This window comes from Centroberyx affinis, unplaced genomic scaffold, assembly GCF_046629955.1.
Source record: "Centroberyx affinis isolate AG114_WGS23_722 - 3 ecotype Tasmania unplaced genomic scaffold, CSIRO-AGI_Caff_v1 ptg002479l_1, whole genome shotgun sequence".
Taxonomy (NCBI): domain Eukaryota; kingdom Metazoa; phylum Chordata; class Actinopteri; order Beryciformes; family Berycidae; genus Centroberyx; species Centroberyx affinis.
Window position 1 is genome coordinate 66,115 of NW_027280711.1, and position 16,709 is coordinate 82,823.

Here is a 16,709-nt window from a genome sequence, read left to right on the forward strand (position 1 = left end):
ATGTGAGTGTGTGAGAGTGCTTGTCTGCAACTGTGAGTGTCTGGCTGTCCTGTGTGTGTGTGTGTGTGTGTGTGTGTGTGTGTGTGTGTGTGTGTGTGTCCACTCTCACCTGTTGCGTTCCCACACACATATCAACTCTGGTAAAAACAAAGACTCAGACATTTCTGGTCACTCTTGCCTGTTTATCCAGCAACATCATGACTGGTAAAGTGGTTTTCCTGGGACTCCTGCTCTTCTTTGTGGCTGCAGGTAACAGAAAAAAAGAAGAAAAAAGATTTGAGTTAACATGGGAGGAGATTCTTTAATTTTGTAAAGTCTTTTTTATATTCTAGATCAAGCATTGTCTTATGAAAGTCCATGAGGCTTTTTTGATCTGTTTAGCAGCTGCAGAAAATACTCATACACAACAACATATATGTTATGTACTGACAAATATGGAACACATACATATAATATCATGTCTTTTAACCATATATGTATGTGGATAAATGTACAAGTTATGAAGGAAATGCATGTCATATTACTATAATGGGCACTTTCATGCTCAACCTGCATTTACATGCATTTACATAAATGCGTTTGTCATGGACTATATTTAAATATATTGTATGAAGTATACAGAGAGTATGTGAATATATTTACTAATATTTAAAAATATATTTTCTCATCCCAGGATTCATTTTACATTAATATAATTACTTCAATTGTGAAATGCCGTGCGAGGATATATTTACATATACTTTGAAATAATATATGAAGTATACGGCCTTATATGGCCATGTATTATTTGCATATGGGTGTGTACAGTCAGTCTTGCATGTTGATAATCTCTTGAATCGGACTGAATTGGAGCTTGGAACGGTCTTATCAATATTGTCTAGTCATTTATGAATTTAGACGTGGTCTGCTTGTTTTATAGATGCTGAGGGGAATTCTGGACTACTGAGGAAGGTGACCGATCCTTGATAGAAACCTTTTACTTTCATGTGCTTAGGAATGTGTTTATTACTGTGTGTGCATGGGTTTGAGAGAGAGAGAGAGAGAGAGAGAGAGAGAGAGAGAGAGAGAGAGAGAGATGGAACCCCAGCCACATTATAATAGTAACAGCTTCAAAACATACAGTTCCAACTCCAATTAGACTCTGCTACATATTTTGCAGTGGAATGAAAGTGTTTAGGTCCTTCGCTTACATCATGTGCAGTTGGCATATACTGTATGTAGAATAGAATAGAATAGAATAGAATAGAACAGAATAGAATAGCATAGAACAGAACAGAATAGAATAGAATAGAATAGAATAGAATAGACTAGAATAGAATAGAATAGAATAGAATAGAATAGGATAGAATAGAACAGAACAGAACAGAATAGAACAGAACAGAACAGGACAGGACAGGACAGGAAAGGAAAGGATAGAATAGAATAGAATAGAATAGAATAGGAAAGGATAGAATATAATAGGAAAGAATAGAATAGAATAGGAAAGGATAGAATAGAATAGAATAGAATAGAATAGAATAGAATAGAATAGGAAAGAATAGAATAGGAAAGGATAGAATAGAATAGAATAGAATAGAATAGAATAGAATAGAAAAGGATAGAATAGAACAGAACAGAATGGGATAGGAAAGGAAAGGAAAGGATAGAATAGAATAGAATAGAATAGAATAGAAAAGGATAGGATAGGATAGAATAGAATAGAATAGAATAGGAAAGAATAGAATAGAATAGAATAGAATAGAATATAGTAGGATAGGATAGGATAGGGTAGAATAGAATAGAGTAGAATAGAGTAGGATAGGGTAGAATAGAATAGAATAGAGTAGACTAGAGTAGAATAGAGTAGGATAGGATAGGATAGGGTAGAATAGAATAGAATAGAATAGAATAGAATAGAATAGAGTAGAATAGAGTAGGATAGGATAGGATAGAATAGAATAGAATAGAAAAGAATTGCACAGCGAGGAAGTTCACTTGAATCCGTCAGAAGGCATCTCACACCAGATCCCTGTGTGTGTGTGTGTGTTGTGTTGTTGTTGTTGTGCTCGGCAGCCATCCTGTCCCGACACGGAGGAGATCATGGCGTGCCCTCTGAACCTGGCCCCCGTGTGCGGCAGCGACGGGAACACCTACGCCAACGAGTGCACCCTGTGTGTCCAGAGACAGTGAGTGCACACACACACACACACACACACACACACACACACACACACAGCTGCTGCGCTCTCATGGGACGTTATCGCTGTTTTAAAGGGGAACTACAAAAAAAAGTGCCTCTATTAAAATGTCCTCACTGATGCCTTTTTCTTTTCTGTTTATTTATTTATTACTTTATTGGTGACATCTGTTTCTAAGCGCTCATCGCTGTGGTGTTTCTGCACTGCACTTCCCAGAGATCACCTGTCAATCAAACAGTGTGGGCGGAGCTTGGATTTTCTGTCAATGCAGTTTGAGTTTCTCTCTGTTCAGCCATGGTGGCTATCGCTGCTCATGCTAACTACCCAGTTCTTCTTCTTCTGTTGCTTCCAAACAAACCGGAGACGTAAAAAAAAAAGAACACATAAAAGACTTTTATGCTTTTGATCCTGTCACTCACGGCTCACAGCAATGAAGCAAAGTTTGATTTTTTTTTTTTTTTATTCCCCTAAATGACCACGGATCCAGCTGCGAGAACATACTGTGCGAAATAGACAAGAATGAGAGACGCCTCTTTTTATTGGTTGCGCTCTTATTTTGTAGTAATCACTTGTCTTGTCTTTTAATACGCAGCCCAGTCATTTAAGTTTCATGGAATCGGCCCAGCTATTTCCCAACAGCATTTTCTGAGAAGTTTCACCTTCCCTCCATTCGCCTACAATGGAACAAAGATGTACTAAATGTCAAGATGCACGCAAAGTAACCATCGCCATGTCATGATCCTTTTTTTTTTTACAGGACAACCAGGACGGACATTTTGATCGCCAAGGAGGAGAGCTGCTGACCTGCTGCCCAGGACGTGATGTCACCGCCGAGGGGACCGATCACGATCTGCTCAAGTGGCGGACGGGTTGCCATGGCAACAGGATCCTAACGGGTTTTAAATGTTTGTCTCCTCACCATGAGAAATAAACATGAATCAGCAGAGAGAACGTGTCTTTCTGATGTTTTGTTTTACTATTTCCAAATTTGTCTGCAAATCTCACCAAGTCTGACATTATGCTTGGATGAGGAAGTCTGGTGGGATCGATAGGAGCAAAACAAGGAACTAGAAAGCCCATAAATTCATAAATGGGACAAATTTCACCACTCTATTTAAGACAAGACCAGTGGAAGGAAAGGAAAGGAAAGGAGAGGCGAGGAGAGGAGATTCCTTTGTGAAGTGGAGGCAGGAGGTGAATGAACGCCTGGTTATCTCTGTCAGAGAGAGCTCAGTGTTTACACTCCCTATACTGAGTAACACAGCTGTCAATAGTGTGTGTAGGTGTGTGTGTGTGTGAGAGAGAGAGATAGAGAGACAGGGAGAGAGAGAGAGTTAGAGAGAAGGAAGGAACACAAGGGAGTGAAGTGAGAAATAAAATATTGAATCCTGGGTCAAAGGTCATCTGTGAGAGTCACATGCCTGAAAGCAGGAAACAGAGAAGCAGTATCTCTCTGCAGTCACTTCCTCTGTGTCTGTTTCTCTCTACACTACAGTGCTGACTTTGTCTCTGCAATGATAAGAAGCCAAGAGCAACAACAGTGAGTACAGACTGTCAAATAACAATCTCATTGCTACAGTACAGCAGACACAGTGTGATACTGTGCTTGTTATTTTATCACTTGGTAATGCTAATGTACAGTTAGGATTAATGTGATTCCACTGTGTTGGACAAGTTGGACAAATTGATTTATTGGTTATTGGGTATTGATTCATGAACGGACATTATAAAGTGTTAATGTTTTGCGGACATAAGACAGGCATTCATCTGTTAAGTTATATTAGTATCAGTTCACTACTGTTCCATTCGGTTTCATTCAGTTCTATTCAATCACGTTTCGTTATGTTATGTTCCATTCTGGTCCATTCAGTTAAATTCCGTTTTCATTCCATACCATTCAGTTCCTTTCACATCCATTCCATCCACCTTATTTACTTCTGCTGTCTTTGGGTGGATGTGGTTACGGTCAATTCTGTTTAGTTCAGATTTATGTAGTGCGATTCCATACGATTCCATTCAGTTCTGTTCCATTCTGTTCCACTCCATTCAGTCCCATTCAGTTCTATTTTGTTTGATTTGGTTCTATTCAGTTCCATTCTGTTCCACTCCATTCAGTTCAGTTCAGTTCTATTTTGTTCCATTCCATTCGGTTCAATTTCGTTCCATTCCATTCCGTCCTATACAGTTCCATTCAATTCAATTCTGCTCCATCATGTTCCATTCAGTTCAGTTCAGTTGTGTTAACGTTATGTCCCGTCATGTTGGTGGTGTGAGTATGTCCTCTGTATCATTGTTCCTACAGGAGCTCCACAGACCAGATCTGTCACAATGGAATCTCTATGGACCTCTTCCTGCACCTCTCCCTCATCCCAGCTGTAAGTAGACCAGCCACCTCACCTGGAATATGACAGTAAGGCTGCAAATTTGACTCTCTAGAGGTGCAAAGACTTTCCCTGCAACATACAGTATGTCCACATCTTCACACTGTTAAGTTAGTGTTTATATGATTCATGTGTTGTCTTCCAGGTGGTGATCTTAGTGGTGCTGTCGTCCCTCCAGAGAAGAGTCCAGAGACTGCCCATCGACTACAGACTGCCCTTCCTGGAGGGACGCTTCGCCATTGTGGTGTAAGTCTGCAACAACAACAACAACAACAACAACAATATCAACATCAACCACAGCAAACAAACAGTTGAAACTCCGATGGTTGTAATATGCAACCATCTGAAGGGTATAAGATACCCAAGCATGGATTTGTGTGACTTTCGAGAGCGTTTTTTAAGGCATATCAGGTTTATTTCCTTTCCTTTCCTTTCCTTTCCTTTCCTTTCCTTGTTGTTGCTTCCTATCTCTTTCCTCAAGCTGTTTGACCATTGGCAGTCTCAGGAAATGCTGGTATTGCTATTGTTCTTGTTGTTGTTAGTAGTGGTGTTGTTCATACGGCTGGGCAATAATTCAATATTATCATTTATCCTCTTTCAGTGGAATCATATTTTGATAATATGGTGATTTTGGGATATTGTGAAGCACATTTCTGCTGTCTAGACTGATGATAACAAGCACATTTTATTTAAAGACTCAAAATGAGGTAGGGTAGGAATATTATTAGAAGTCAGTTTTGTCTGACATCACACCTAACATTACCATTCAGTTCATGCATGTACATTCATTTGATTATTTAACGTGATTTTGCATATGTGAGTCATATCATGATATACTGTATATCGATCCTTATGATTATCGTGAGCCTCAGTAACCAATGGTCCCTATGGGTTTGTTATTGTTTATGATTGCTTGTCCTGTTGTGTCCCAGCCCACTGGATACTATAGGCAGCCTCAGTAACCGTTGGTCCTATGGCTTTGCATTTGGTGCGGTGTCCTCCAGCGTCCTGCTGCTCTTCTCTGAGCGCTACGTCCCCTTCAATGTCCCGCCCTGGGCCAGAGGTACTGCCACTGTACCTGCCTCTACACCACACACACACAGCAAAGGCATATTATGATTACAAATGGTATAAACTGTGTTATCTTGTCTTATATTGAGACAGAGAGAGAGGGAAAGAGAAATTATTGTGAAATGGCTTTTAATTATACTGTTGTTATAATTGTTAATATTGATAGATTATTGGTTATGCACTGAAACTATTGGTAAATGTTTACAATTGAAGCACTGTATTGCTTTGGAAACACGGGACTCTTTCCTGTCATGCCAATAAAACTGATTTGAATTTGAATTTGAATTTGAATTTGAGAGAGAGAGAGAGAGAGAGAGAGAGAGAGAGAGAGAGCGAGAGAGAGTCACCTTTGCCTAGGGATGAGAAAATGGCTGAAGTGATGTACAAATTAGGTCCTCGTCCTTTGCCATTTTGACCATTCAGAGACACCATAGGTGGACACTAGTTGCGAAAATGACTTTGTGTAGCGTTTCAAACTTTTCCTCCAGCTAGTGGGTGTGATTTAGACCTTGAAACCACTTTGATGTGGAAGAGGAAGAGCGAGCACCACTGTAATGCTTATCGATCACTGTGTGTGTCCTCAGCTATAGTGTACCTGGTTGGGGCTTTGGAGGTCGGCCTGGCCTACTTCCCTTTCTTTGCCTGCCTGTCCACACCTTTCAGAGGGGCCGGAGCAGTGCTGGGAATCCTCTACTCTCTAACCTGGTGAACAGTAATTCATACTATATATATTTATACATTGTAGATTAGTGCTGCAGGAGTTTTTTAAGCGACTGAACATTGTAAAAATAAAAAAATAAAAAATTTGAACGTGTGATCTGTAGAGAGAAACTACTGTTTCTAGGAACTGCACAGAAATATAAAAACATTCAAAATATACAAGACAGCGAAGTATGGATGGATGGATGAATGAATGAATGAATGAATGGATGGATATGAATGGGTGGATAATCTCATTTTAATTGCCTTACAAAATACATTGCATTTCTGTGTGCTTGTTTGCAGGATCATTGTAACACTCTGGGACATATTCACCTGTCCGTCTGGTAAGGTAGGTGAGTACTAAGCCCAGCATGCAGATGAATGAATGAATGAATGAATGAATGAATGAATGAATGTGTGTGTCTCTAGACGCTGGGTAAATACCAGAAGCTGATAGTCCAGTGGCCCTGCATCCTCTCTCTCATCTTTCTCTTGGGACGGTTCATCTACATACTGGTCAAGGCTGTCCGCATACATCTGCAGCTGGAACAGGAGGTGAGCGTGTGTTCGAATGTGTGTGTGTGTATATGAAAGTTTGTTTTCTATTATATTATTCCCCGATAATCAACTATACGAGGTATTAAAAACATACAAAATGAATGACAGAAAATCACGTACGCTGATGATGAGTGACCTTATATTGCACTGTAATGAGCTATGTTTGTCCGTATGCTTTATGTTGTGGCAATGTTTCATGTATTTTCTTCTTGGTTTATGTTAATGACTTATGTTTATGTTAATTAACATCATTTTTATCATCTTTTTGATGTTTTTATGATGCATTTTTATTGTCTTTTTATTGTAAATGTGGTCTGCAAACTGAATAAAACGATGATGACTGATTCTAAAAAAAAAAAAACCTTTTCAAAATTGGATTTTGAAATATATAGCAGCTTCATATCCACACTGATATGAAGACTTTATGTTCAGCTGGGTGTGGAAGGGTTATTTTTACTAGGTTATTATTTCTGACTAATAAAGCCTGTGTGAGGATTAATCTGCTGACTCTGCTGCCAGGACCCAGAGGAGCTGATGCAGCAGCACCATGTGCAGCACGTTAAGAGACTGCTGAGGAAAACACCTGCGCGCAGGTAGACCAGCAGCACACATGCACACACACACACACACACACGCACATGCACACGCACACACACACACACACACACACACGCTGCCTTCAAGTGCTTTTTGTGTGCTTCTACTTTGGAAATTTGCAGTTCTTACAAGTCCTTTTGGTCCGAAATAATAACAAAATGGACCGATATGTAAACCACCAGGCATGTAATTGATGTTTTCATTAATTCATTAGCCAAAAGTTGCTGTATATGTTCTACTACACTCGTTAGTATGTGTGCATGCGTTAGAGAAAGAGACATACTAATTATTTATACAAGCGATGCCATAGTAAAATTCATCACTTTTAATTGAGTCAGTCATATTTATTTACCTTTTTGTTGGGTTGTCAGGTGCGCTCAACACTTATTTACAATATTACTGACTGCACTTGAAGGCAGCAACACACACTCTCTCTCACACACACACACACACACACACACACACACACACCCCAGTGGTTTTGACCTGCCTTTCTGTGCGGCAGCGAGCCAATCAGCTGGTTCCAGAGCAGAGTGTACGAGTGGGACCCCTACTTCAAGTTCCCCAACAGGATCATCGGCACTGCCGTCATATCCCTCATTGGCCTGTATACAGTAAGGACAAAGCGAGGTGTGTGTGTGTGTGTGTGTGTGTGTGTGTTATTTTCCTCTGGTGGAAAGTGAATCCTGGCATGAAAAACGACTGCCTGAAGGCTTTTGGCCTCAGTTGTGACTTTGAGTAACTTTGTTGTAGCAGTACACACACGCACACACACACACACACACACACACCCACACCCACACAGATATCTGCCTTGTCATATCTCTTACTCTTTTCTTGTCTCTAAACCTAACTTTCTCCTCCCTTGACTTTGTTTTGGAAAGGTTATCTTCTATCTGTGTATTCCCATACCTATTTATACCTATTTATTCCATTGTGTCTTTCCCCTAGATGACTCTGGCAGACTACAGTCTCAGTGATCTGGCCTTTGACCAGGTAGACAGGTGGAAGAACATTCTGAAACACCTGGCTGGTACCTGTAACCAGAGTGAAGCTGTGGAAGCCGTGATCCCACAACTGGAGGAGTTCAGCTACGTAGCCAGGAGTGAGTTGATCTACCAGGATAGTAGGGGTGTGTGTGTGTGTGTGTGTGTGTGTGTGAGTGCCTCAGCGTGGATGATTGGGAGTGGGTATGGTGTGAGTGACGGATGCTGCATTCATGTCCTATGGGAAAGATGATAGATATGGGATTAAATCAAGCTCATATTGTTTTTGAGCTTATATAATAAGTTCACAAATCTTTTTTACATATTCAAACGTCTGAATTTGTTGGATCAAATCTTTTTTTTTTACACACATTTGAATTTATTAATGCGTTTTGTTTTTTTTCACACATTCAAATGACCTACAAGTCATCATATTTGTCTCAAAACATTTATGAACTTTTTCTACAAGCTCGAAAACAATATGACCTTTCAAACAAAACAAAACAAAATCTTTCATTTTGTTGGTTTTATTGGAAGTGTTTGTGTGTGTGTGTGTGTGTGTGTGTGTGTGTGTGTGTGCAAGTGTGTGTTGGATAAACACTACCCAAACTCTCAAGTGAAGAGAAGTGAAGTCAAAAAAGTAACAAAAAAAAAAACAAAAAAAAGTAAAAAAAAAATAGTAAAAAGTAAAGTAGAATGTTTTTGTTTTTGTCCAGAGTCTTGGCTGGCCACCACCATCTTTGCCAGTCTCACCTCTGTTGCCTACACCTTCCATGTCTTGGCATGTTACAGGTAAGAGACATAAGAAAAAATATATATATGAAATATAAAGCCTTTAACTGAAAGTAATATAACTTTTTGGATCGAGGAATAAAAAATGTCTGTAAATCACCAGATCTGGAGAGAATGTTTTGTTATTTATGCACTCCAATCTCAGATTTGAAGATGTGAATGGATCCACAGACTATTACAATAAAAATCATCATTAGCCTACACTGTAGATGAGTCCACAGCATATAAAGGCACCAATTTGTTCATTGACCCAATAGACTTTTGACTGTGTATCTTGTGTTATCACTGTGTCCTGCCTGCATGCTGCACTGATGCCTTAGGAAACACTTGAAGAGACTATGGGCGGGACAGAAGGGTTTTCTTCCTGAAAAGTTCCACAACCCTAGTTCTGCTGTCAGCATGGTGAGTAACACACACACACACACACACACACACACACACACACACACACACACGCATGACCCAGATAGCGGACGATTCCGGGCCGTATCAGGCTTCATCCCGGCACCGAAGGCTTGGTGTCGGCAATCGCAAGAGTCACATGGGCCGAAAATGTTCCAGGTTTAGTTCAGTTTGATGTAGCATTTCCATGCTGGGCCAGGTGCAACACATGGCCCAGATAGTTCTTGAAAATTGTAGGCCATATATAAGCCATGCTATCACCACCAGCCATGCAAAAAACACTATATGACTATTAGAAGTTGGAATTTATCAAAGTTCTGGTTCTAAACCTGCTTTACGAGGTTCCTGCAATGGAAAGAGATGGTGGCAAACAGTCTATGCAAGGTTATACCAAGCATGCAGATGAGTCTGTATTCAAGTGTTTCATGTATATGTGTGAACATTTCTTACTGATTGTTACAGGCTGCCATTGCGAGATACTCTGGATGGCAAATAGCTTTCACACTGTGGGGTAAGCTTCCGTTTTTTAGTTATTTATTTATACTATTTATACTTCAGGTTGATATTGGCCCAATAAAAATTAGATGTCAGCCAATCAATGTTGCCCAATGCCCAAACGATGGGTGAGGTGAGGATGTGATTTTACTCAACTCACTTGAGGGTTGTCAGCCTAGTGAGATCTGCCTCGCTCTGCTTTAAGGAGCTGCTAACACACCTACACAAATGTCATTAGTCTGGCTGTCAGTGGAGAGTTTTAGTGTCCCATGATGGTCTAAATGCTGTTTCAGAGGTTTCTCCACCCTGGCAAGAATATAATTCAGGGAGAAACATTGAATACTGTAATTATTGGGATTTCTTTGTCATGGAAATCGTCAAATTTAAATATACAGCATATTGGCACAAAATCTCAGCTATCAATCCAAAAAATATTGGTATATATAAAACCCATTTTGGTTAAACCCTAGTATCTCCTCACTGTTTTAATGCTGCTAAATGTGTATTTAGAGAGAATTGTTACCTGAACATTGCATTCATACTGTATATAGATTTACAATGATATTCCTCTTTTTAGTGGAACTTTTGATTTATTTGTATTGCTCATCTGATGATTTCTTTCTTCTCTCTGTGCTTTTTGGGAATAGCAGACATAGCAACAGCCCAGCAGAGCTTCAGTGCATCTAAAATAGTAAACTATGCAACATGAATAACTAGAGATTATGTGAGTTCATTATGTGTGTGTGTTTCTAGGCTACCTGATCGTCCACTTTGTCCAGTTCCTGTTTGCCCTGCTGTTTGTCTACCTGCTGGTCCTTCCTTTCCAACATGGCAGAGCGCTGGCCATGTTCACCAACCTGGGCATCATACTGTAAGACTACCTGCTTAGTGTGTGGGTGTCGATCAATGGATACATAGATTTATTGATTCATTCATTCTAAACGATGGATGGGACGATGCGCTCATCTCACGATACAATTCGATATAATATCGCGATTCATTTTTCTGCCCCACGATACGTATCGTCACATATAGCGTCCCGTCCCTACTCTAACCTTCTGTCCCGTGTGTCTCAGTCTGACCATCGGCCTGGTCGTCGCCCTGGTGATCCTCCAGGTGGTTCTGGTCCAGATCTTCTTCCTCCAAGACAAAATGTCTCCCACAGACAAAAGCAAACCTCTGGCCCTCAACAACAGGTAGGAGGCTCAATATAGATACTGTATGTGTCAGAAAAACCCCACATCCCCATCTGAACAGAAGATACCTGACTACTAGCCTTGTTTATGTAGTGATTTACTGGGTTGAAGGTATTTGTTCCACTCTGAAATGCATTTTCTGGCTAGGAAAGTTCCACACAGAAAGTAAACTTGTCAAGAATACGCGAGTACAACCAGCAACAGATGATTAAAAAGCTTGAGATCACAGTGGAATTCCCCCCTCCTCTCCCTCAGGAAGGCCTTCCACTGCTTCAACTACTTCTTCTTCTTCTACAACGTGGTGATGGGCCTCAGCAACTGCATCCTGAGGCTGCTGTTCAGCATCGTGGTGGGTACGTGGCTGGTGTCCCGCATAGACCGCACCATCATGCAGAGGGGCTACGAGAGCATGGACCCTGGTAGGTTCAAGTTCAACTCCACACAACTGCAAATGCTATGTGCCCGAGTGAAGTGTTGTTTTAAGGAATTCAGAGATGTAGTGGGAAATGAAAAAGTGGAAACACATAGCAGCTTCTTCCAGGAGATGGCAGTATTGCGCAGGGTCTGAGGATCAGGCTTCAAAGAGCTTCTCATAGTGTGAGATGTCTACCTCACTGAAAAATAAAGTTTTACAGCCAGCCTACAAGAGTGAATGTCATTAAGGCACTCAGCAAGTTGTGACATCACCTAGGAGTGGGCTATTTGTAATAAAAATAAAATAAAAAATCATCATCGTCATCATCATCATCATCATCATCATCATAACGATCATTGTGGAGGACCCTTATGGGGGCCACTGGTAATTTTGGCAGTCATTTTTTTTTTTTTTTACTGTTTATTGGTTTTAGGTGTATTTCATTCATATAATCAGTTTGTTATGTTATGTTTTCTTTTTTCAGATATTACCTAGCTTTTGATGCATCCATTGCAATTAAAGCTTTGTCCTGTTTCTCTTTTGTAACCTCTATATTTTCTTCAGTAGCCCAACTGAAGGTTTCCAAATCATTTTCTGAAAATCCCTGTGCTCAAAAAAGTGAGGGAATATGCACATTTATGATTTCTCACTAAGAGCAAAAAAGACCAATCATGAAACAACAGTTTCATCAAATGTAATGTCCAATTTGAACCTTCAGTTTAGTCTTATCATTGCAGTTTGAAGCTCATGAGGTGTAGTTTTTGCCCAGTCTCAGCTGTGTGAATTCACTGCCAGGGACCAGTCCACCTCTGCCACTAGGGGGCCCCACTTCCCAAGTCACTGAGTAACACTGTGCCTTGTTTGGACTGTAAATGTCTAACACTAACAGCATCTTCCCCTCCATATTCCAGGCTACAACACATGGATTGGGATGATCTTTGCTGACCACTACCATAACAACCCAGTCATGGTGTGTTTCTGCCAGCTGCTGGTCTCCAACAAGCTGGAGAGACGCACCGTCACTGTGTACTCCACATTCAGCAACACACCACCTGGTCAGTTGTGTGTGTGTGTGTGTGTGTGTGTGTGTGTGTGTGTGTGTGCGACAGACCAACATAATATCACTTCTAGCCACCTCCCTACATACCCTTAGATTAGATTAGATTAGATTAAATTACATTAGACTAGATTAGATTACATTAGATTGAATTAGATTACATTATACTACATTACATTACATTAAATTAGACTATATCAGACTAAATTCAATTAGATTACATTAGATAACATTAGACTAGATTACATTAGATTAAATTAGACTATATCAGACTAGATTCAATTAGATTACATTAGACTAGATTACATTAGATTAAATTAGACTACATTAGACTAGATTACATTAGATTGAATTAGACTTCATTAGACTAGATTACATTAGATTACATTAGATTGAATTAGACTACATTAGACTAGATTACATTAGATGAAACATTAATGGCCCCTTTGGGGGAATTGGGTCATTGCAGAATATGATATAAGTAAGAATAGAGCAAATAGAGAGCACTGATCATGATACAACTAATTACAACAAAACAACATACTGAGGATAATACTACAAATAAATAAAGACGGGTGTGCAGCATGTGCACTGTTGGTTTTTCCCATTATATGATAAAATAAGATAATACTTTATTGTCCATTCTCACAGAAATTTGTCTTGCAACACATGCTCCAACAGTCATCAAAAAAAGAGCAAGCATGTAAGCTGTAAAGCACCATATAAACTCTGCTTTTAGATAAGTCCTATATGAATAAACTTTACTGTTATTATTATTATTCTCATGTTTTTTTTTTTCCCAGAATCTGCTGTGAATAGCAAGGCCAGGAGGCGCTGGACGCTCCTTTACACCTTGCTGAGGAACCCTCGTCTGATCCTGCTCAGGAAGGGCCATCTCACCTCTCCTTCATCACCGCCATCGCCATCACCGTCATCACCATCCTCCCCCCAGGCTGACACGGTGGTGCGGGCTTGGGTCATGGCCTCGCAGACAACACCCAACAGCCCAGCGGTGTCACGGTCAGCGCCGGAGGTCACGGTCACACCGGCGGAGGACTGATAAAGAAGCATTTCCATCGTTTTTAGTTTTTTAAAAATATAAGTTGGGATGCAAAATGGCACACACGGCCTATTGGTGGTGGATCTCCATGTTGTAAGAGCAGTGCTATGGTGTTTTTAAGGTATGGAGGTTTGGCAAAGTCGATGCATCTGATATCATTTGCCTCCAAAACTCGCTTATGTTGACATTTCTGAGGAAAAATGGGAGCAGTGACTGATGACTGACTAGATATTATCTGGTGGATGTGATCAATTATTAGACATTAGTCACCACACTATCAGCTTCGAGGGAACATTGGTCCTGAATGCTCCCCTGATGTGTTTTCTTTTTCTTAGATATGGCTTCCAAGGGTGGATTGCACCAACAAGGATTCACTTTTAAACTGGATTCAATCAGAATTTAGCTGTTAATTCTGTTGCATCAAACTTTAAACGTGGTTTAAAGCTAAGCAAACCTTCCTTAGTTTTTACTTTAAACCTAGATTTAATTTAATCCTGTTGCTCCAAACTGACAGTTGAGGTGGTTTAACTGTCAAAATAGCGGTTACACCATGAGTTCTACAAAGGATATAAATAAGGGACAGAGTCAACCCAATTGAATTTTATGATAATGAAGAATTTTTAAAGACGCTACCAGTTCAGCAAGGAGTGGAGCTGGTGATTCTTGCTTCATCTTTCCTCTTCATTATAATTATAAAAACTACAAGATCAGATTTGGACTCATTCAGGCAAAGGTGTGGGCTGTTGCCATACCTTGCCATAAATAAAAACATTTCTCATTTGGGTTAAGAAAAAACCATTGATTGATTTTAGATGGGGTAGGGATTTTTTTTTTAGTAAATATCTTACCAGTCTCTCTCCACTGTCTTATAAAGCAGAAATGCCCTAAAATAAATAAGGGACAACATCAACCCTGGACATATCAGTTGCAAATGGGCATATATATATATTTTTATTAAATCAAAATGTATGTGTAGATAAAAGTTTGATTTGAGGAAGATCAAACTGGGTGTCCCTCTGAACACAAATGATAGCCTTTGTTTTAGGGGGATTTTTTTCTCCCTCTCACATTGGCTACAGTACATGAATGTCCTGCTTACGTCAGGCATGGTTTATGCCGGGAAATGTGTTAACTGTTTAAGAAACTGTAATGCATTGCTGTTGTATACTCTGAATAAACCAAGGCTGCGCTTCATATTGGCTGTGCACTTTGTAGAGCTCTAGGTACAGCCAGAGCCACTGAGCTAGAAATGGCTGCATCTCGATGGCTCTGGGCACAGCAGGCCGAGCAAGTGAAGACGTCTCCTGCTGCCTTCAAGTGCTCCTTGTAAGCTCTTACCACCGATACTGGAAGTTGTAAATATAGCCTGTCGCACGTTCAAGTGCTTTTGGTGGGAAATAAAAACAAAATGGATCCTGAAGTGGGGTTTTGTGGCTGTTGTTTAATTTTAGAAAATCAAACAGCACGGAGCTACGTTGTACTGCAGCAGCAGAATTAAGATTTTTTTGTTACATTAGGCATGTACTGTTTTAATTCATTTATTAGCCAAAAGATGCTGTAAAACGTTATCAATGCATGACAACTGTAAATTAAACATAGAGTGGAAATGGAAACACATGCAACAATACTAATTTACACAAAATGTCAAACAATGCCATATAATGATAAATTATATCACTTAACACGGCTTCCATAGTTTCCGGCCCATAAACGTCACATCTCGGCAACTCGGGTAAAATTCCCACATTCCCAGCCGTATTTACCACCATGTTGGGTCGTTCACGTAGGCTTTACTTGCACTTTTGATAATTCCGTCAGCCCTTGAAGGCAGCATTCCTCAATGTGCAACACTTATTAGCCGCTTGGGGACGCTACACACGTAGTTTATACCATAGCTTATTTTATACTCCAACGTCCCTGATTGATCGATCACGGTTACAAAGTGATATATCAGATAAAGTGATGTATTTAGTTACATGTCCAATGCGCGTGGACGTGAATATATTTTTACGACGACGCGATTTTAAAACGTGTTTTAAATATTAAAAGCTGCAGCGGTTTTGACCCGGCGTTGACCTTTTGAACTTGGGAGCGTGGATGCGCGCACACGATGTTTTAGATTGTAACGTTAGCAGAGGAAGTTGGATCGACGACACTTTGGCTAAGTGACAATTACAGGTAAATTAACAGCGAAATACCTTACCCTGCAATGAAAATTGAACGAACGTTATTGTAAATATAGTAACAGGTCGATTGTGGGGCGAAATATTATGATCTAACTATCTTAACTACAAATTAAACATCTTGGACTAGCGGTTAGTCAAGCTAACGCTAAAGTAGCTAAATGCGTTCTGCCATCGAACAGCTAGCTGCTACACATCTATTGTCGGACACGTCCCTGCCTGCCCTGCTAGCTTTCCCTTCTCGGATGCGCTGCACCGGAAAATAGACGCATGATATATGCACATTTTTAGAGCGTATTTGACATGGTTTGTCAGCGGTTATACTGAACAAATTCATGGGCTTATTATTGAAACGGCTGAGATCTCGCCAGACCTAGCAAAACTGCGTCCGATAATGGAGCCACTGACACGACACCGGTTAGCACCGATGAGTTCAGCTCTGCTCAAATGGAAAAAGAATGACGCTAAACTCCATTACAAAAATAGGCAATTTTGTGCTTTCTTGCAAACGGTACACACCTTGTAGGACATGATTTGAGGACTTTTTGAGTAGTGAGCCACTCTTGAATTCGTCATACATTCAGTCCTTCAAGCACGGTTTAATTTAAATAAAATCTCAACTGTTAGAACTCTTTCG

At 40.1% G+C, this 16,709-nt stretch overlaps 2 protein-coding genes across 2 annotated transcripts; both read left to right on the plus strand.

Annotated features, from left to right (window-relative positions):
• The first annotated feature begins 197 nt into the window (after positions 1-197).
• spink4 (serine peptidase inhibitor, Kazal type 4) lies at positions 198-2,980 on the plus strand. The gene is made up of 4 exons (XM_071534061.1): positions 198-249; positions 920-951; positions 2,053-2,165; positions 2,935-2,980. Exons 1-4 carry the CDS (start codon positions 198-200, stop codon positions 2,978-2,980), a joined length of 243 nt encoding a protein of 80 aa, XP_071390162.1.
• Positions 2,981-4,516: 1,536 nt separating this feature from the next.
• Positions 4,517-15,219, plus strand: stra6l (STRA6-like). The gene is made up of 17 exons (XM_071534060.1): positions 4,517-4,552; positions 4,704-4,804; positions 5,491-5,621; positions 6,214-6,334; positions 6,635-6,680; positions 6,761-6,886; positions 7,409-7,482; positions 7,992-8,100; positions 8,438-8,591; positions 9,189-9,264; positions 9,585-9,666; positions 10,129-10,177; positions 10,915-11,032; positions 11,238-11,357; positions 11,613-11,776; positions 12,684-12,827; positions 13,633-15,219. The coding sequence occupies exons 1-17, from the start codon at positions 4,517-4,519 to the stop codon at positions 13,887-13,889; spliced, it is 1,908 nt and encodes a 635-aa protein (XP_071390161.1). The 3' UTR covers positions 13,890-15,219.
• The last annotated feature ends 1,490 nt before the right edge of the window (positions 15,220-16,709 follow it).